At 35.2% G+C, this 21,433-nt stretch overlaps 2 protein-coding genes across 4 annotated transcripts in view; both read left to right on the top strand.

Moving 5' to 3' along the window:
- The window catches only part of LOC106666600 (N-alpha-acetyltransferase 15, NatA auxiliary subunit-like), a 212,724-nt gene extending 199,587 nt beyond the window's left edge, over nt 1-13,137 (top strand). Inside the window, exons 12-16 of the mRNA XM_014393886.2 lie at nt 8,245-8,432; nt 8,503-8,611; nt 10,632-10,883; nt 11,361-11,458; nt 11,524-13,137. Coding sequence (XP_014249372.1) covers nt 8,245-8,432; nt 8,503-8,611; nt 10,632-10,883; nt 11,361-11,458; nt 11,524-11,904 — 1,028 coding nt within the window. The 3' untranslated portion in view covers nt 11,905-13,137. The remainder of the gene's footprint in view (nt 1-8,244; nt 8,433-8,502; nt 8,612-10,631; nt 10,884-11,360; nt 11,459-11,523) is intronic.
- Nucleotides 13,138-19,323: 6,186 nt separating this feature from the next.
- LOC106666604 (homeodomain-interacting protein kinase 2) overlaps nt 19,324-21,433 on the top strand; it is a 64,897-nt gene continuing 62,787 nt past the window's right edge. For all 3 annotated transcript variants that reach the window (XM_014393891.2, XM_014393890.2, XM_014393889.2), the window contains exon 1: nt 19,324-19,531. In XM_014393891.2, coding sequence (XP_014249377.1) covers nt 19,436-19,531 — 96 coding nt within the window. In that variant the 5' untranslated portion in view covers nt 19,324-19,435. The remainder of the gene's footprint in view (nt 19,532-21,433) is intronic.

Here is a 21,433-nt window from a genome sequence, read left to right as displayed (position 1 = left end):
AGGATGACTGAATTATTTCCAAGTAGCGGAATGCTACAGAGGTAAACAAACAATATCATTTGGAAGAGGATTAATAAGTGTTGACATTCATACAAATGAGTAATCCTGTAAACGTAAACAGAATATTTTATATAGATTTTTTTTAATGAAAACTTAAAATCCTGCATTATTTTCCGGACAACCCAATAGTTAAAGATTCCAGTTTAGTAAAATTATTTGAATAAAATTGAAACAAACAACAAGTATTCTTTAGTAACAAAATATCGTTAACTCTTGCTTAACTCTTTCCACTAGGCCCCACATGGTCAATTTCCCAAGCTGAGATCAATAGTCTGTCTTGGAGCCAACCGGATACCAGATATAGTCGGAATTAACTGGTATTCTTTCTCCCAGTTGGTCTATCAGGTATTTTGGTTTGAAACTTCTTCCCCCGACCTTATGAATTTAGGTAGGAGTTCTTAAAGTTTTATGAAACAAAGGCTTTATAACATGGTGTTTATTTTATTTATTTTTTTTTTTTTTTTTAATTTAAGTTAGCTACTATCTGCGGCAACTGGCTTTTGTCGTTGGTTTTCCTTCCCAGCTTATTCAATCGTTAAGAATCGATGCATTTGGATGTATTGCTAACTTTGCGTCTACTCTTATGTTAAAGGTTGATTGGGTTATTTTCAAGCATGTTAAAAATTCTAGAGAGAAAAATAACAGCTGTAATTACTTCTAGTGTTATGGTATGTCTTACCAAGGTGGCATGCTAGCCAGTCATCATGAGATGTAGCAGTTCATAATGGAATATGAAATTTTACACCAATTTGAGGACATGTTTCGTTTTAAGGATGTGAACCCATGTGAATACCAAAGAATGGTGAAATCTGCCCAGAAGGGAAAAAATCCCGTTAGTTCGTAGACGGCATTAAAGTTAAATCTACTTTTAATGTTACTCGGAACACATGACTTGACACGTTCAATGTTCGAACTACCCTTGAAAAAAATAATTTTAAAAAAAATCTTTCCTTTTATCGACCTCTGACCATATCATTGCAGAATTATTAATTCAAGATTTTCCGTACTGCTGTTCTTCCGGCCCGCCAAAGGATATCGTTATGCAAGGTGGATCGAAAGAAATTCGGAGATGGCCGATCGTCCGTGTCTGAAAGCGGATGTCTGCAGCTCAACACTTACGTTAGTCGCGATTCCGAGATAATTACGAACCCTAATAGCAAACATTATGTGCTCGTTGCAAAACGCATCTAATTGCGTATTACATCCACGTCTCTTTCTCATGGTCAATTCTCACCCCGGCTAATTAACCTTCAACCGGAATTCCATCGGGACGGAAATAACTCTATCGATTGTCCCGAGGAAAACAAATGATTTAAAGGAAGTTCATGTTCCGTTTGGTACCCTTATACCCTTGGATCTAGTTCCTGCACAATTAAAACCATTGAACGACCGCTAAACAAGACTACTACAACTTTCATTGCCACCTAATTCAGTCCTTCCGACATTGTGCACGCCAAAAAACCTACCCACCAACAAAAGCTTCAAGACACGATCTTACTTACAATGCTATGCAACTTAGAGCAGGTAAACAAACAACTACCTCCTTTTCATTCTAGCTAGAATCATTTTTTAAAAAAATTCCTTAAAACATCAAATATGATCATACTTAAGGATGCAACAATCTTATCATCCCATCATTTTGCGTGCTGCTTCTTTCAAACGAAAGCAGCATTTCAGCAGGTAGCTCGGACGTCTTATGGAACTAGTCCAGACTCTGCAGTTTACTGGGGAAACTCAGGAAGATACTTCCCACTTAAAATCTTATCATGTAAATCCTTCCTAACCCAGGGATGGCGTACTGGTTATAAACCACAACGGTCATCCCCCCTGGTCACTTGGAGCTCTAGTTTGGTAGCCAAAAGACTGTGTCTTAACATAACAGGATGCCTTGTCCCACAACAGCCATGGAAACCGCACTCGATCTCCCGCTCTTAACATTCATGTATCATGTATAAAACCAGATCTAAGGAGAAGCCAAGGGAGATTTAAAAAAATGAGTTGTTATAATGCGGTACCTGACAACATTGACAGACCCTTCCAAATGGTTATAGATAGCAGAGATCTATGGAAGAAAAGTAATCCCAAGTTTCAGTAAGCGTAATATTGGGCTGTTCCAAAACAATGCAGGTTTTGAAAAGGCAGTCAAAATTATTTTTAATTTTTATAAAATAAAGAAAATTTATTCGAAATATTTTCCATTACAATTTATGCATCTTTGCCAACGCTTTTATTCCGCTGACATAAAAAATCTTAATTTCGACTCATAATAAAGTCTTGGAAGGCGTTCTATAAAACTTAGCCCGCAAGAAGTGATCAAAATGCCTAAAAAAGTGGAAATCTGTTGGCGAGAGGTCGGGTAAATGTTAGGGTGCGGTAAGGTTTAACATCCTAAGTTTAAAATCCTAAGTTTCCGCAGTTAGCGTTGCGGCATGCGGCCTGGCGTTATCGTGAAGAAGACTCGGCCCCTTACGGTTTACCAATGCTGGACAAAGGCGCTGCAGTTTCCTGTATATTTTGCCAATTTCTTAGCAATATTTCTCCGCTGTGATAGTTTCACAATAATTAAGGAAATTATAGTGAACATCTGGGGCTGTTGCAATCTTTTTTGGGTGCAAATTTGTGGTTTCGGAAAGTGTTTTGGCGCTTTCGGTACATACATTTTCAGCTTCAACGCTAAGCTCTACCGCAATTTCCCGTGTTGTCTTTGGTGAATTGCCTTCAATTAACGTTTTGAGTTGGTCGTCGTCCACAACGGAAAGTGTACTGCGACCTTCCCTGTCTTCGAGATCGAAAACTCCAAGACGAAATCTCTGAAACCATTGTTGCACCGTGCATTCGCCAATACTTCCCAACCCCAAACTTTAAAGTTTAACTCCAAGTTTAAATTCGTACACATAAATTTGACGAAAATTTAGTATGTACATATTTAATTTCGCAGGTCCTCACTCGTATAAAATTCAATATAAACTAAAAGGTTTTGTATAAAAGATAATAGTTAAAAGTATTTATCATAATCCATAAATTAAATTTGAAGATTTAGCTTTGTGTACATGACAGACACCTGGGAAAATAAAACAAATGTTCAAAACCTGCATCAACCCAATATGATATATTGTTGGATCAAAGGTGGTACAGGGACTCGTCCTGGTGGTACACTCCAACCGATCCGTTGTAAACTCCTGTAGAAAGGGAGTCGGTGAAGGGTTAAAGGGGTCGAATTACATTCTAGCAAAACTATCTGTACTAGTCCCAAAAATCATTTCAACTGAGGTCATTAACTGTGTTGTTAGGGGTTCAAACCAACATTCCAATTCATGTAGTATCCAGTGTCTACAATCCAAAATCCTAAGAAAAATCCAGAATGCTTCCTTCTACGTCTTCAACCTAACTAACCTCTAACCATGACCTGAAGAGACAATGGCCTATGTATATGATCCAGTGATGTACGTTCGTTTGCTATTTGAGAATGTGTCACCACCACAGTACTTTATTTCATTTACTTTTTGTATTATTCCCAACGATTAACTTATTACGAAGTAGACAATTATAAACAATTAAAGTGCAAAATATTTTTAGATATTCAACTTCTTAAATGACGGGGTAAAATAAATCAAGACTCCGCCTTGGGAAAAATATGATTTATTGAAGGACATAATTATAATATCTCATCGCATTTATTTATACTGTTGTATTCAATGCACGTAAAACTACAGTGGCGTTTGAGAATATCTTTGTTCCTCCTGGCTCTCGATTTTCTGTTCATATTTTTAGATTATGGCTTTTTTAAAAGTACAACTGGGATTTTGTACAAATGCTAAGAGGCAGCAGAATAGTATTTCACAACTCTGTTAAGGATGGTCAGACTGATTCTTTTATAAGCTTCTTATGGAGTCTCACATGCAGGAATGTCGGACTGCAGGTTGTGCAGAACAAGTTTCTGAATCTTGTAGCACACTTCCACCGAATCTCTGCCTATATTAGTGGCATATAAGGAACAGCGCAGCATGAAGATCAAGTTTGTGCGACCTTCCGTAGAAATGCCTGCCCAAATACAACCACCTTGCTTCCAGGAGTGAAAATGTTGCGGCGATACATCGCTCTCCTGTTCCTCTCCAAACCTCTCTCGGCCGTCTGAAAACTTCAAACAAAACCTTGACTCATCCGCAAATAAGATTTTAGTCCGATCTTGCTCAGACCAGTTGATGTGATTTCTTGCGAAACTTAACCGAGCTGGTCTGTGCCTTGCCAGAAGTTCTGGACCAGTGTCAGGCGTTCTCGCTCGTGATCCAACTTCTGAAAGTCTTCTCCTAACAGTCCGTAAACTTCTCCTAACATTAACATTTCTAACTTGTAGAAGTCGTCGTTACTTGATCTCAACAGGGATAGAATGTAGATTGCTGGGGAGTTCATTCCAAACAATAAAAATCATTACCTCAATTTCTCTCTCTCTCTTTCTCTTACTCACACTCTCTCTCCCTCTTTCTCTTACTCACACTCTCTTTCTCTCTCACTCCCTCACTCTCTTTCTCTCGCTCGCTCACTCACACTCTCTCTCTCCCTCTTTCTCTCACTTTCTTTCTCTCACTCACTCACTCACACTCTCTCTTTCTTACTATCTATCACTCACTCTCTCTCTCTCTCTCTCTCTCTCTCTCTCTCTCTCTCTCTCTCTCTCTCTCTCACACTCTCTTTCTCTCTCACTCCGTCACTCTCTTTCTCTCACTCACACTTTCTCTCTCCCTCTTTCTCTCACTCACACTTACTCTCGCTCACTCACTCACACTCTCTCTCTCCCTCTTTCTCTCACTTTCTTTCTCTCACTCACTCACTCACACTCTCTCTCCCTCTTTCTCTTGCTCACACTCTCTCTTTCTTTCTATCTATCACTCTCTCTCTCTCTCTCTCTCTCTCTCTCTCTCTCTCTCTCTCTCTCTCTCTCTNCACTCTCTCCCTCTTTCTCTTACTAACACTCTCTCTCTCTTTCTTTCTATCTATCACTCACACTCTCTCTCTCTCTCTCTCTCTCTCTCTCTCTCTCTCTCTCTCTCTCACACACACACACACACACACACACTCACTCACTCACTCACTCACTCACCACATGTTACATATGTTTCTAACTTCTTGTAGTTTTTTGTGTTTTTTTTTCAATTAGGAGTACCAGAGCCTAAACAGCTATAATTTATATCAACTCGCTGACTATGATAGACGGCAATCTAAATGAATCTCAATGAAACTGCGCTAGTGAAAGAGTTGAACTCATTTGCTAATCCGTTACTATTATCCAACGAGTTACAGCAAGTCACAATAATTAGGATATTATCTGACGGATAAGGTATAAGGTTCTGCTCTAATTAACATCTTCATACGGTCTCTCGTTTTTCTATCTGATCTTTTATCTTCAGTCGCCGTATTCTTTGGAAATAATTTTATTTCCCCGATTGATCTGTAATCTTTTTAAACTGTAATATTTGAACTCCATGCTCATGAATTTTATGCAATCTGGATTGTTAGAATGAACTGATAAGCGTGACCAAACACTTATACGCCATGAATATCGATCAGCCCAAAATTGTTTTTAAACTATTGTTGATGAAACATGACAGTCATTGGAAAATGGACCATCTCGTGTTCGCGTTGAGACTCAAGACTGAAGAGGCGAAAATAATTGCTTCTGATGCCATCTGTTGTCGATGCAGTAAGCTCAAAGATTTGGCCCTCTTCTGGGCTTTTTCAGAACTTACCATCATTACAATTTACAACTCTTTATTATTCATTATTTAAATTCACTAATTTCCTGGTCCGCTTGACCAATATTATATTTAATATGAATATAACCAATATATTACAATTAATTAAGGTTTTTAGTTGAGATAAAGGTCCGAGTGGATCGAGGTCACGATAGCCCAAATGGTAGAGCAACGGCATATCTAGCCGAAGATCGTGGGTTCGAATCCCGCTTGTGCCATTGACTTTTTTATCTCAACTAAAAACCTTAATTAATTGTAATTATTCATTCTATTCTGCTGTCCATCTGCTGTAAGCTTAATTGAAAAGCGATATTTAATAGACACACTACAATTATAAAATATTCTGAGTGAAATATTTTATACCCATTGGATATGAATTGTGATTACTGGGTTTTTATGTAAAACTTCAGATCAAAGTAAAATGACAAATGTTAAGATTTTAGAGGATGATGTTTGGCCTTGACAAAGAACAATGTTGTGCTTTGAAGTTTTATGCTCAGTAGGCACAGTAACTCGCAACAGTTATCATTCACGTGGCAAAACATCACGTTACATTCAAGAAAATAAAAATAAATTAAAGCTTGAATTTTCGATACCTTCCAAAACAATCCATTACATCTATTGTTAAACATAATCTTTCAATTAATTATTCTTTGTATGTAAGGTCTTGGTTGAAATGAAAAAGTCAGTATCTTGAGCAGGATTCAAACCCATAACTTTTGGCTCAATATGCCACTGCTCTAACCACTTGAGCTATCATGACTTCTTTCCAGACCTGACGTACAAAGAATAATTAATTGAAAGAAGTAATTTGGTCAAGCAGACCACTAAACATAATGGATTTAATAAGTAAAACAAAGTATTACTTCACTAACAGGCCACTTCATATGATGCTGAGAATCGAATCCTGAGTACATGGCATTTGAAAAATGGTAAAAAGGAGGGAAAATTTGAAAGGTTGTGTCACGATAGCTCAAGTAGTAAGAGTAACAGTGTATTCAGCCGAAGGTCGTAGGTTCAAATCCCACTCGTGGTACTAACTTTCATTTCAAGCAAGACCTTGCATACAAAGAGTACTTAATTCTTCTTAAGGAAGTAATTTGATCAATCAAAGAAATAAACATAATAAATTACAATTAATTAAGGTTTTTAGCTGAGATAAAAAAGTCAATGGCACGAGCGGGATTCGAACTCATGATCTTCGGCTTGATACGCCGCTGCTCTACCACTTGAGCTATCGTGACCTCGATCCACTCGGACACCAACTTCCCATCTCAACCGCACCTTTTGAATTTTCCCTCCTTTTTGCCATTTTTCAAATGTCGTGTAATCAGGTTGGATTCTCGACGACAAATGAAATGGCCACGGAGAGCTTTAGGGAAGTATACTTCATTTTTAATCATTAAATTCACTAATTTCGTGATCCGCTTGACCAATTAATATAAATTACAATTAATTAAGGTTTTTAGCTGAGATAAAAAAGTCAATGGCACGAGCGGGATTCGAACTCATGATCTTCGGCTTGATACGCCGCTGCTCTACCACTTGAGCTATCGTGACCTCGATCCACTCGGACACCAACTTCCACCGCACCTTTTGAATTTTCCCTCCTTTTTGCCATTTTTCAAATGTCGTGTAATCAGACTGGATTCTCGTTGAGATGGGAAGTTAGTGTCCGAGTGTCAAGCCGAAGATCGTGGGTTCGAATCCCGCTCGTGCCATTGACTTTTTTATCTCAACTAAAAACCTTAATTAATTGTAATATATTTATTGGTCAAGCGGACCACGAAATTAGTGAATTTAAACATAATAAAGTTAAACGTAATATTGTTTGATTGATTTATATAAGCTCAACTCCTTTCACATATTTACTGAATCGAGTTTATCACTTCTCGTGACTTATCTGCCCCGCTCTCAATCGGGTGTGGATGATCCCTTTTCTTGATTCCGAGGACCGCCTATTGGCCTTTACACATATTAAATAACTAATCTAATTGAGGGTCAGTGGGTACTCAATATAATACCATCGGCCCTCTCACATTACACATTCGCACTATTATGTATCTTCACTCTCAATATTCACAAAAGAAAACAAAAAGAGATAACTACCGGTATGCTGGACATACATGGCTTTGGCCCAAAAAGAAAGTATCCGAGCTGTTAACCATAATTGGGATAATCCCTCTTTTACAATTCAGATCCTCTGAGGGTCACCCATCAACCATACTCTTGATACATAAGAGCTTTTCTGCCCATCCGAGACCCACTGGCACTGCATTTCCTTTTGATCATATTTTTTATTGTTTTTGGTGGTATCTAAGGATCGGAACATTGTGATTTGAAAGAACAAAAATATGAGATTAAATGCACATATTTTACATTAACTGTGCTGTTATAAACAATACATTATTTATATTGAATTTTATGTTCGCAGAAAACCTGGCTCCTAACGAACTCAAGAAACTCAGAAACAAGCAGAGGAAGGCTCGACGGAAGGCTGAATTACAGCAAGCTGAAGCAACAGCAGCTGAAAAACGAGAACAGCACAGTAAATCCAGCAAATCAGAGCAAGAAACAGACTCAGTACCTCAGGATGAACTCATCCCCGAGAAGCTAGCCCGAGTAAGCGATCATATAAATTGTCAACACTAAAATTATTTCTATAAAACACACTTTTTATTTTAAATTTCAGGTCTCAGATCCACTTGATCAAGCAATAAAATTCTTAAAACCTCTACAGAACTTGGCTTCAGAAAATGTTTACACTCACCTCATCGCATACGAAATATACTCTCGACGAGGTAATTCATCATTCATGAATAAAACAATTATTGATGATGTGAAAATTGCAATCGGTACAATTCCGGTGCAACTTCAGCATCTCAAGTTTTGTTGTTGACATTACTGTTATCCCCCAACTTAGATAACTGAGAAGCAAGTAATTATTAACATATTTATGTTATAAGACACAAACCAAGCCCTCCAACAGTACTTTTTCATGACAGATATACAATTACATACACGTTTGCAAAAAATTTATAGATGTTTACAGTTAACACAACACCCAATTATATAAAAATATTTAAAATTTGGTCATTACTGATCATTTTAGTCTGCCTATTCTCACTGGATTCCGTCAGGGGCATTTTGGCATTATGCCATTGTCAGTGTTGGATCTGTGACACAGATTTTGGTTGTTCACTAATTAATATTTATGAAAGGTATTGGTTCAGATAAAAAAGTCAGTGTCACGAGCGGGATTCGAACCCAGGACCTTCGGCTGCTCTACCACTTGAGCTACCGTGACTTCAATCCGCTCGGACACCAACTTCCCATCTCAACCTCACCTCTTAAATTTTCCCTCCTTTTCGCCATTTTTCAAATGTTTTGTAATCTATTTGATTCTTGGCGACAAATGAAATGGCCACGGATAATGGTCATAAATATTAATTAATTGAAAAATGTTAATTGGTCAATCGGACCACGAACTGTAATGGGGTTGTTCACTAACTTTATTGTCTCTTTTTTATGTGTTATGTTTGATTTTTACATTAAAATTTTCTTTCAATTTTTTTTTGTTTTTGTCGTGTTTGGTGTAGATATTTTGTTAAATTCTTCTTCTTCGGTTGTTCACTATGTTTATTACCCCTTTTTATGTATTTTGTTTGATTTTTACATTGATTTTTTTTTTTTTAGGTTAAAGTTGTGTTTTACTTTGTTTAATTATTCTTCTTTCCCTTTTTTATGTGTTTTGTTTCATTTTTCTTTCTTTTTGTGCTTTGGGGAAATAAATTTTGCCATCCTCAGTGTTGGATCTGTGACACAGTGAAGATTGCAAAATGCCCAAACGCATCTGACAGGCCAATCCAGTGAAGACAGACTAAAGTGATCGGAAACGAACAAATTTTAGGAACAACACCCTGCAGGCAACATATATAAATATCACAAATTAGACATTTTATTTTTATTTTCAACTTCCTACAGTTTTCGTCATAAATTTACTCGTAGCTTTTGAACTATTCATTTTTGCACAAATCCATAAAAAGCATAAACATTGAAAATGGCGTTAAATTTCCTTTAAAAAGGCACTCTTTAAGCACAAAAAAGAAAAATTCAACATATATATTTTTTGCTTTGGTTGTTCACTATGTTTATTCTCTTTCTTTATGTGTTTTGTTTGATTGTTATGTTGAATATTTCTTTCTTTTTGTGTTGTTTTTTTTTTATCAAACTAAAGTTGTATTTTACAACATCTGTATTCTTATTCTTCTTTTGTCTGTGTTTATTGTAAATATTTTGTCCAATTCTTATTCTTTGGTTGTTCGCTATATTTATCGTCCCTTTGTAATGTGTTTTGTTTGGTTATTAGGTTGAATTTTTTGTTCTTAATGTAAATTGAAAGTTCTAGAATGGTGCCTTCTTAAAAAAACATTTAACACTTCTTTTCAGTTCAGTTTTTTTTTCACACAGAAATGAGTAGTTCACGAGCTACGAGTAGATTTTTGACAAAAACTAACAATAGAAAAAAAACACAAAATGTTGAATACCTGCAAAAGGGTTGATCTTTAATTAATTGATAATATGAACATTTTCATTCTGACGAACTTTATTATATGAGTAGTGAATCACCCTGTATACCATGATATTGCTAGAAATGCAGTTTGGTTTTTTTCTAAAGTAAAAGTTAATATTAAAGGAATTTACAATTTTTTGTTAGACATAACAGTAAATGTTCAAATATAAAATTAGTATTATAAATCATGGTTGTAATAATAGTACTTTCAGTACAACAATAGTAAAAATTGTTTATTGCTTTTGAAGGAAAACCTTTGCTGATGCTTCAAAGCGTAAAACGGGCTTACACGACTAGCAGCGCACATCCGTTAGTACATGATGTCATTATAAGGTTCTGTCTCGAAATGGAGAACTGGAAGAAAGAAGCTACTTTCCCATCTGCAATATTTACTGTAATAGATAAAGTAATGGAACCGATATTGAAGGGAAAAACCCCAAAAGAGCTGAATAAGGAATTTCTTGATGAAAACAGCGATAAACTTCTTTGTAGATTACAAGGTATTTAAGTGTTTAGTCTCTCTCTCTCTCTCTCTCTCTCTCTCTCTCTCTCTCTCTCTCTCTCTCNCCCTCTCCCTCCCTCCCTCTCTCTCTCTCTTTCTTTCTTTCTTTCTTTCTTTCTTTCTTTCCTGCCCTCCTCACTTCCTCATTCTCTCTCATATTCACGCTCTCTCTTAATTTTTTTCTCTCTCTCTTCATTCATTCGTTCACCCGTTCACTTTCTCTCATTCACTCGCTCACTTTCTCTCTCATCCATTCGCTCACTTAGTCACTCACTCATTTTCTCTTTCCAACTCATTCATTCACTTAATCTCACTCTCTCCCTCCCTCCCTCAAATAACATTTCATTTGTTTCCTTTAAAATTCTGACTTATTGGAGTTTTTTCCAATTCAGATGTTCAAGTTTGGATTAGGGAGGGAGCACTACTTAAGACACCCATTCGAATTATTTTGTAACCAATGAAATTTTGCTTTTAGGTGCTAGGGTTTTGTATATACTTGATAAAACTAAACAAGCAGAAGCCATAAGTATAGCTACTACATTAGATGATAGCATTGATTCAAAGGACATCCAGGTAGATCAGTGCAAAATTTTATGCTTATTGTCATGTCAGGCCAATTTTAACATTAACGTTTGCAGACTTGTATCGCTGTTCTACAATCTCTGATGCAAAATGATTTTGGACCGTGTAAGGAAGCTGTGGATTCCTATAGACATAAATGCCACAAACTTTTCCCTCTTGCTGCGACATTTATGCCTGCCGACCAGTCGGATCAAGCTCTGTCCAAACCTAAATTAGAAACACCCCATCAGCCAGTCGGTGACGAATTGAAAAAGCAACTTCTCGAACCACAGGATTCCAACTGTCTTTCGTGCGATTACATCACTGAGGATGGAAAGCACAGTGTTGTGGAGTGCGGAGATTGTACTAAAGGTATAGGTAATTTAAAAATAGAGGTGCAAGTAGTTAAGCAGATCTCCGGATCTGATTCTAGTAGCGAAAAGTGTTTTACAAAGTGACCTGAATGATAAAGCAGTATTTATTCAAAGAAGGGATGTATATTATCAACTATGAATTGTCAGTAACTGCAACAATCATTTTGAATTGGGCCACTTTTGTCAGGTTTATGTTAATTATATTACAAAAAAGAACTCTGCGTATAACTACATCATTTAACTATATAATGGCCGGAAATTAAATTTCTCTCTTTTGTGTTTCATTTACTGTAATTTATAATTTATACATAAATGGTGTATTCATTGCCTTGTGGCCATGCATTAGGTATTGCTAAAAGCATTGAATTATCCAATAATATGATTTATCTTAGGTTTATGTGTGTAATGAGTCATAGTTCAGCAAAAGTAAGATTTCTACATTGTTTTAAAAACTGTCTATTTCAATGGAATTGTATCAGTTTCAATTTTAAATTTACATTTTGATTGTAAGAAATTTGTTAATTATATATTAATTAATGTCTTGGAAAGTAACGAATTTAACGACATTATTAGTTGGCCCTTGTGTATTTTATAATCAATAAAAAAATGTTTAACTAATTTTATCTGTTGGATATAATTATGTTATTGTTTTGCTTGATCTGATTTTTTTGTTTGTTTTTTTTTAATAAAAAGGTAATATCGCCTCCGGGTTTAATATAATTCGGTCCAATCGGATCAATTAGTCAAAACATATTTTGTTCCACTCATTTATTATCGGCCTCGGATGTATTAAAACATTCTCCTTAATGGAAATATGAATTTAAATGCTTATGCAATGCTGTTTCAAGGTTGATAAGTGCAATTACTATAAATTAGTGGTGTAAAATGTCATCGGAGATTGAGATACGTGGTCCATTTAACTACCTGAAGTCAATGCAATAAAATTTTAAAAAATAATCATAGAATAAGTGACAAGATTATGAAATTCTGGTGTGTAGTTTTCTATTGGACAGTTTGTTTTGAAACAATTTAACTAAATGTAGTTAAAATTGTATCAAAAAAATTATATTTATAAAATTAATTGGTTTCCTAATGTGTCTAATTCACTAATGTATGTATTTAATATTTTTTATTTTCACTACTCTAAATCTATCTCCCCCAAACAAAAAAGTAGGGGCATTATTCATTAGAAACACTTAGTTTTTGACAAAAACTCATTATTTAGTGTTTAAATACTTCTCAGAATGTACTCAGATAAGTTAAACATTATTTGAGTTCGTTAAATTCTCAATATTCTTTGTCGATGTGTCTATGACATAGACATTTTAGAGGAATTCTGCATGTTGCAGCCATATTTCTATGATTTGACCATATTTCTGTGCTTAATGGCTTTGCAAACTCTTGTTACACAAAATATTGTCTTTCCAGTTCAGTTGTAATATTTTGATTTATTTGTCAAATTTTAATCGTTTTGTTTAATTATTTTCTGTGTTTGTTGTGTCATTCTAGGCAAAACCCCAACAAAGAGTGGTGTGGTTAGTTTTCTTTTTTCTTTTTTTTTTCTTTTTTTAGACTTAAAGAATATGTTGAATTGCTGCTGCAACAATTTTAGAATTTACAGAAGTACTTGAAAGCTGAACATATTTGTTATATATGATATTTTAAAATAAAATAATTTCTTTTTGTTTAATTTTTTTTAAATATATATTAAACCCAACTTTTGCTTAAAATGATTTTAAAACTTTTTAATGTTTAAATGTGAAATGAGTGCTCATGAAGTTTCTATGATGAAAAAGTTCATCGAAATTAGTCGGTTTTTAAATATTGGTTGGTCCGGAAAATAATGCAGGTATATGGTTTTAAAAGAAAAGCAATTAAATAAATAACATTTTTTATTAATTATAATACCGTATCCTCCATCTCTCTCAATACACTTTTCCCAAAGTGGAACTTCTCTGTACCCTTTGAATAGAATTTTGAGCATTTATTATTAACAAATTCTGTAAACGCATTTTCTAACAACTTTTGATCATTAAATTATTTATGATGTAAAACGTTTTCAGGTGTCTGAAAAAATGGTAATCATTAGACGAGAGGTCTGTAGAATATGGAGGGTCAGACAGAACCACATAACATAGGCACAACAGTTTGGGGGGGGGGGCAACAGTGGGGCCGAGCATTGTCATGTGACATAATCGGCCTTTTCCGATTGACCAAAGATGGCATTCAATTTGAGTGCACAACATTTCAGCATTGATTTTTGCACCAGGATTCAAGAAGCTTTAGTAAATCAATCCAAACAAAGAGTCGCCATCACCTTTTTTTGATGAATTAGTGACTTTGGAAAATGTGGTGCTGATTATCCTTTGTCAAGCCACTGTCCAGAACGTCTGCTGTTATCATAGAGAATCTAGAGAATCCACTTTTCATCACAAGTAACAATTCTATCCAGAAAACGTTCATTTCTGTTTCGGCAAAGAAGTGTTGCTCTAACTTCATGATTTTTTTTTTTTTTTTTTTTTTTTTGCACTCATTTAATACATGAAGAACTTTCGAGCTTTTCACCTTTCCAATTGCCTTAAAATGGTCAGCGATGGTTGATTTTCTAACTGAAAAGTTCTCAATCAGTTGTTCTGGGATTTTCTTCGACCAAAGCTCGCAGAACATCATCATCTTGGGGAGAAATCTTTCCACGACCTTTGTCTTCAAGGCTAAAGTCTCCCTCTTGAAATATTTTAAAACATCTCTGAATGATGCTCTCACTCACACTGCCATCACCCCAGACTTCTTAATGTTTCTGGGAATTTAGGCACAGTTCTCAACAAATTTAAACTCCTAAAATGAAATTACACAAAATTTTAGTAAACACTGTGACCCAAATAACGAAATGCTACTGTGGTAAACAAACATTTTTGTTTGGAAGAGGATTGACATTCATACAAAAGAATAATCCAACAAACAAACAGTTTATTGTGTAGAGGGTTAATTTAAAAAATTAAAATCTGCATTATTGGACTGGACAACCCAATATAATTATAAAATACTATCTACAGTAATTTTATAGAGGGCTGGTGTGGCTGAGTGGTTATTTGTTATGCTAACGGTTCTGGGTTTGAATTCTGGCACAATCCATGGGATTTTAATTAGAAATAATATGTTAAGTGTATTGTAAAGTTGTTTGACCCCTCATCTGCAACCTTTGGTAGTTGTACAATAAGCCCTTCGGTATGACATGGTTTACTGTACTTTTTTAAACTTTTTTATTTACAGAGACTCTCGTTATCCACACTTTTGTTATCCATGCTTTCACTCATCCACAATCCCCCCCCCCCAGTTGAGAGATTGTAAATGTGGTGAATCACAGAAAAACAACTGAATGTAATTGATTTTTTATTGACAAAAACTTGAAATATAGGTTCATAAGTTCATCAAAAGGCACACAGGATACAGAAGGTGTCTGATTGGGGTGCAGATGAAAGAAAATGCTTTGAAAACTAAAATTCAAGGATTTTCCTATTATTCACGTTATCGGTCGTAAAGGTACATATCCTCCACAGAAAAGAGAGTTTACTGTACATTATTAGCCAAGTGTCCCATAGGGGGAGTAAATAATTCTACATTTAGACTTAAGGTTTAATTTATCTCAAAAACCTTGCATTAGATGGTACTGTAATTGATAAGGAAACCCAGATTCTTGTACTATAGCGACAAGTAATTTTTTTTTTCTTTGGTATATTTGGGGCGTTGTGTTCACATGACTATTTCCAAGCAATAATCACAAGCCCTAACCCAAGCTATGAACACTTTCTTGTCAACCCCTTGGAGTACTTTATTTGCTGTAGGATTTCAAATAACAGATGGTTGTCTGAAGCACGTAAGTTCCAATTCTTAAACTTCACTAGGGAACTATCTGTAATTATCATGCTTTTACATCATTGTAGAATCCAAGTAACTGAAAATTGAAATGGCATACATCTCAGCTAGAAATATCTTGGGTCAGTTTAATGCTTCGAATAATTCGTCTAATCCTTAACCCCTCAGTCCTTTCCATTGTGGTACCATCCATGTAAATACAGTGTTAATTGGACAATTTATCATAAAAATATACAAGTTTTGAAAGTCTGGAAAAAGTAGTTATCAACTTCAACAAACAGCGCCTCATACTTAGTTTGATATATGGCTGGAACATCTGAGCATCTAATAGATTTTGAGTCTTTTCTAACTATGTACAAGTAAAGGGGGCTTAATATGCCACTCTGGGGAAGTACTAACAACGTATAATCTCACATTGTACTAAAATGCCATCTTTGTCATATGCTCCTACAAGATCGAAGAAAATTGCAATACTTGTCTAGAAAATTGTAATGCCTAGAAAATTACAATTGTGTGGTAAATCCTAATTGTGTGTCTAAAACCCGATTTGTTAAACTAAGCTTGTGATTTGCCCTTTCCAAATCCATACTGGATTTTAGTCAATTTTTTCTCAGAGTTTTTTTTTCAGATGTCGAGTTAAAATGCAGGTCTGCTGAATTCTAACCCGAGATCTTTACCGTATGTATGAGTGCGTCAACACTTAAACCATTGCAGCCATCGATGCCCTGTGACATTAATAGTTGCCTATTAAAACTTGTCTTTTTATCAGACCTTAAGAGCTTTTTCAAAGATATTTATTATATATTTTCATAATAAAGTGCTGTTGCATTTAATATTAATTTATTTCATACAATCAAATGATAACTGGGCTCAATAAGAAGGAAAGGAGTCATCCATCCCTAACCATACCCGAAGTTGAAAAATCACTTAAGCACAGTAGCTAGTTTCTTTCACTGTTTGTGTTAAACGACTTGTGAATGAATGTTTTTATTAACAATTAATTGGTCAAGTGGACCACGTGAAATAGTGAACCAGGGGACTGCGGTAGCCAAGTGGTTAGCGTGAGAGACTCTCGGCTCATAGCCGCCGCGGTCGTGGGTTCGATTCCCACCGTCGCCTCTGGCCCTTTTTTCACGATAACCCCCCCCCCCCATATGAACACACATATAAGATTCGTCACCATGGCTAATATGCATAGATCATAAGGCAAAAAAAAAAAATACTGAACTTAATGAATTAAAATGAAGTATACTTCACTAAAGCTCTCCGTGGCCATTTCATTTGTCACCGAGAATCCAATCCGATTACACGACATTTGAAAAATGGTAAAAAGGAGGGAAAATTCAAAAGGTGCGGTTGAGATGGGAAGTTAGTGTCTGAGTGCATCGAGGTCACGATAGCTCAAGTGGTAGAGCAACGGCGTATCAAGCCGAAGGTTGTGGGTTCGAATCCCGCTCGTGACACTGACTTTTTTATCTCAACTTAAAATCTTAATTAATTGTATGATATTAATTGGTCAAGTGGACCACATAAAATAGTGAACTTAGTTTTTATTAACATAGCTGTACCAAGAAGAAAGAAGCTAAAACTAAACACTAAAAGTTGAATCTCTATAATCTTCAAAGAAACTAAGTACCAAGGTATTAAACCTTTGACCAAAGGCCCAAATGGAGAAGTCATAAAGACCACATACTACATACGACGGCCATTAAGCATTGGCCAGAGATTAAGCAGCAAAACTGTAATAAACCCCATGGAGTGGCATATTGGTTATACACAACAGTCAGACTCCTGATCACATATGGAGTAACTAGTATGGCCAAAAACAACATAAGAAGGAACAAAACCAGTTGCTTATCGTACAAAAACTAGCATGTCTTTAACGTATGAGGCAATACTTGTAAGTTGTCATATGACATCAATGGAAACTGCTCTTATACAAAATGTGGCTTTCAAAAGTGCCAACTCCTGAGATGCAAAGAAATAAAACCTGATCTAAAAAGAAGCCATCACAAAATTCTGGGGAAACTCAACTTTGACAGGCTCTAATTGGTCATAGATAATAGAGATCTTTGGAAGAAAGGCTGGAATTTTCAGTAATGGTAATATGGTATCTGATGGACCATGGATGGAAGATTAGCAGCATTACACACAGGCAAAAACCCTTTGGGCTGGTTCCAATTATATTCCAAGTACGTAATCCAACACTGTGCACAGGTAGTTGATAAAGAAAAAGATGAAATGGTGGATATATCTACATACTTTTGGAGAGATAGGCAGCTATAAAGGAAATAAATGCGTATGCTTTTAACTCCAAAATAGTCTGGGAAGGCCAAAATCGCCTAAAGTGCCTTGTGGTGGGTTCCAGGGCATGAAGGATATTGAAAGAAATGAACAAGCTGGCCAACTAGCCAAAGGGACTAGAAGCACAAATAGGTGCACCAGATAGTGTGCTAAAGTCGAAGCTGGAAAAATGGTTTAAAAAAAATTCAATCACTTGTCAGAAGCAACGGGTATGAGATAAATCTCTCAGAAATGAAGGTAAAGGAACTCCGCTCTGTCAGCAGACTAAGGAAAGGAGGAAGAAACAGCCGTTTATATCACCTTCAAATATGAAGTTGAGACATAACCTAGACAACCCTGAAATTACTTCTTAAAAGAAGGTTCGAGTTAATTGAACTGAACAAAGGAACTAGGAAAAGGACAATAGCTGAATGGCTGTAGTGCTTGGGAAATACAAAAATCCTGTTTCCTAGTATCTTTTCATCATCATTTGTAAGTTATAACTAGAGGAAGAAACTGCCACCCATATCATTTTTGAATGCGAAGCACCTACTCAATAGTGATATAACCTAGGATACCGAAAAAGCCCTGGAAAAAGAGTTGCAGCAACAGTCAATGACCTATTTACTTTACTTTCTTACTGTTACTTCTTAAAAGATGTACCGAGTTAATTGAACTGATCTAAGAAACTAGAAAAATTACACTAGATCAAGGAGAGTTTGGGAACATTTAACCCCCCTCTATTGCCTAGTATTCATAATAATCAGCATCATCATCTTAATATATATCATATACATCAGACTGAAATAATTATCATTTTTGTCAAAAACTAAATTAGATTTATCCTTTTCAAAGGTAATAAATAATTAACTTGTATATTTTATTGTAATTTATTATGACTTTTATTGTATTTTTGCATTTTATTGTTCGCATGTGTTGCACATACTTGTTCTTTATTCTAGTTAATGCTTTTTAATGGATTTTTTTTTGTGTAGGTAGAGTAATGCTTAGAAATAGAATTAAGAAAGATAAATAGTCGAAAACATTATATAACACATACAGTTTTACTCATTTAAAAAAAAAGTTTTCTTAGTAATAAGTTAAAAAATTATCTTGTAAGATTCAATTTTAGAATGTTTACTCATGCTAAATGTGATAAAGAAATGGTTTGAATTTGCCTTTTTATGACGGCGCACCTTATTGTTAGTATGATATTAGCCAATTGCAAGTATTAAGTGTACTGCAATGGGATTAAATCTCTTGTTTACAGGAGTTTGTTGACCGTTATTTGTTGACGGATCCTATCGACCAATCCAAGCTTTTCATTGTAGTTTTTCGTCAAAGTTGCTACAAATCGACGAGTAGATTCTTTCTCGTTCTAATAGAATGTTTTCAGGGTAACTTTTTTTTCCACAATTACGACAATTTTTAAAAGTTTAAAGTTTTAACAAAGTGAATCATGGAGTTCGAACTCGACACATTGTACGAATCGTCTTGTCACGAGGAAATGGTGATGAATTACCATGGGAAAAGAAGAACTTCATGGACGATTGAGGTGAGTAAGTATTTAATAAATTGTGATTCATATTGATTTTGTTCAATATCAATTATAAATCCGGGTGTTTTAAGTTAAGAGTTCATTTCTACTATACATTTGAATGTTTTAACTTTCTTAATACTTAAGCATCTTCATTTGATAGATAAATAATGCAAAAATGTCGAGAAACCACTGTCATTTTTAGTGGAACTCTAATTGATGAAGTAGTATTATTTATTTTTCATTTTACAAGACTACAAAATTAAGCCAAATCAAAACTGAATGTAAAAAAAAGTTTTATTTACCACAGCCTGTAGGAACACACAGATCTAACAATCATAGACAGATTTATCATGTTACTACTAAAGCATATTTGATGATTTGAATGTACATTTTTTTAATTGTACTGTAACAATAAATGGGTTATTTTTTCATTATTAAATTTAAAAAAATTTAAAAAGTATAATGAACTCTCTCATTCTGCTCTTGTTGAAAACATCGCTCGGCAAAATCAAGATCCTCAGATAGGCGGGGTGGATATCAGCAGAGAAGCTCTCATATAAAGAAGTTGGTAGGTGGCCCTCAGAGGGCTGAATTGAAGAACGAGATCTCTCCTGACTAAAAATATGCTACTAGGTTGCCACTCAGACAATTATAGTAAGGTTACTTGATATGTCTCTACTTAGTTGAATGGTGTCATCCTTGGCTCCATATAGAGGGCTGCAGCCAATATGATAGTTGTGCCTGAGCATGGCAGCAAGGTCAGGAAGATAAAACAGATCTTTATTCTAAATAAGTTGTTAGTATCGACCACTTTTTACTCACGAATAATCTAGATGTCAGTATGGTCAAGTGGATAAAAAAAATTTGGCAGATAATTGAATTTATTAATTATTCAGAAATCGTGAGATGCGGTCTGGTGTGATATAGGTTTCAGAAAAACATTTTCTTTATCGAGCCAACATTTCGATCTTTATTGAGATCATCTTCAGGGCTCAAAGTGTTTGTCTTCTGTGTAATTGTGCCATTCTTGCGTGTCGTGTTGTTTTTCTGAAACCTACATCACACCAGACCGCATCTCACGATTTCTGAATAATTATCGATTAACGGTCACTAATCTCCACACATTGAATTTATTTTTTCATCCAGACCAAACCGAGATCCATCTTGTTCGTTATTCTATATAGTATCGATAGATACCTCATTTTGTGTTTTTTTTTTTTTTTTTGTATATATTGAGTTTGTGAGTGTATTTATTAATGTGATGGTACCCCAATGAACTCTCAGTTTTAATAGTTATGTAATGGGTGATGGAAGAATATCAGAATACACTGTGTGAATGGTATGTAAAAAGGAAAGAATTTAAAAATGACTGAGAATGTACTTCAGTTTAAAAACTGCATGTATTGTGGACTGCTGTTGACATCTCCTGGAGCGAAACCTCGAGAACGAGATAAGACCGAATAACCCATATGACCAAAACACCACAACGAGTGATTCTCACAAGTGCAATTATGTATGTGTATGTATGTACATGTATGGGGGACTTAATGCTTAACATAAAATTTAATAGATATAACTGGTAGGCAGCTAAATATATTTAGAGTCTAAATATATTGGCTTATTTTTAAAGGAGCCACGTTTGAAAGTTAGATTCATGTTCTTTTTAGACATCATTCAATTAAAACAAGTTTGAAACTAATTTTTATGCAATTTTTGTATGTATGGAGTGCACCCTTCAAAATCATGTATAAAAGTAATCTACACCAATAGTACCTAGCAATGGTTAATGTTTTTCATATTACAATTAATTAAGGTTTTTAGTTGAGATAAAAAAGTCAATGGCACGAGTGGGATTCGAACCCGAGTTTTTCATATTCCAGAAGTCTACTATAGAAGTGGAACACATTAATGCTAAAA

The sequence above is a fragment of the Cimex lectularius genome, unplaced genomic scaffold, assembly GCF_000648675.2.
Source record: "Cimex lectularius strain Harlan isolate CLEC.00 unplaced genomic scaffold, Clec_2.1 scaffold56, whole genome shotgun sequence".
In the NCBI taxonomy this organism is placed as follows: Eukaryota; Metazoa; Arthropoda; class Insecta; order Hemiptera; family Cimicidae; genus Cimex; species Cimex lectularius.
The sequence above is the reverse complement of the archived record's forward strand: the minus strand, read 5'-3'. Positions and strand labels throughout refer to the sequence as shown.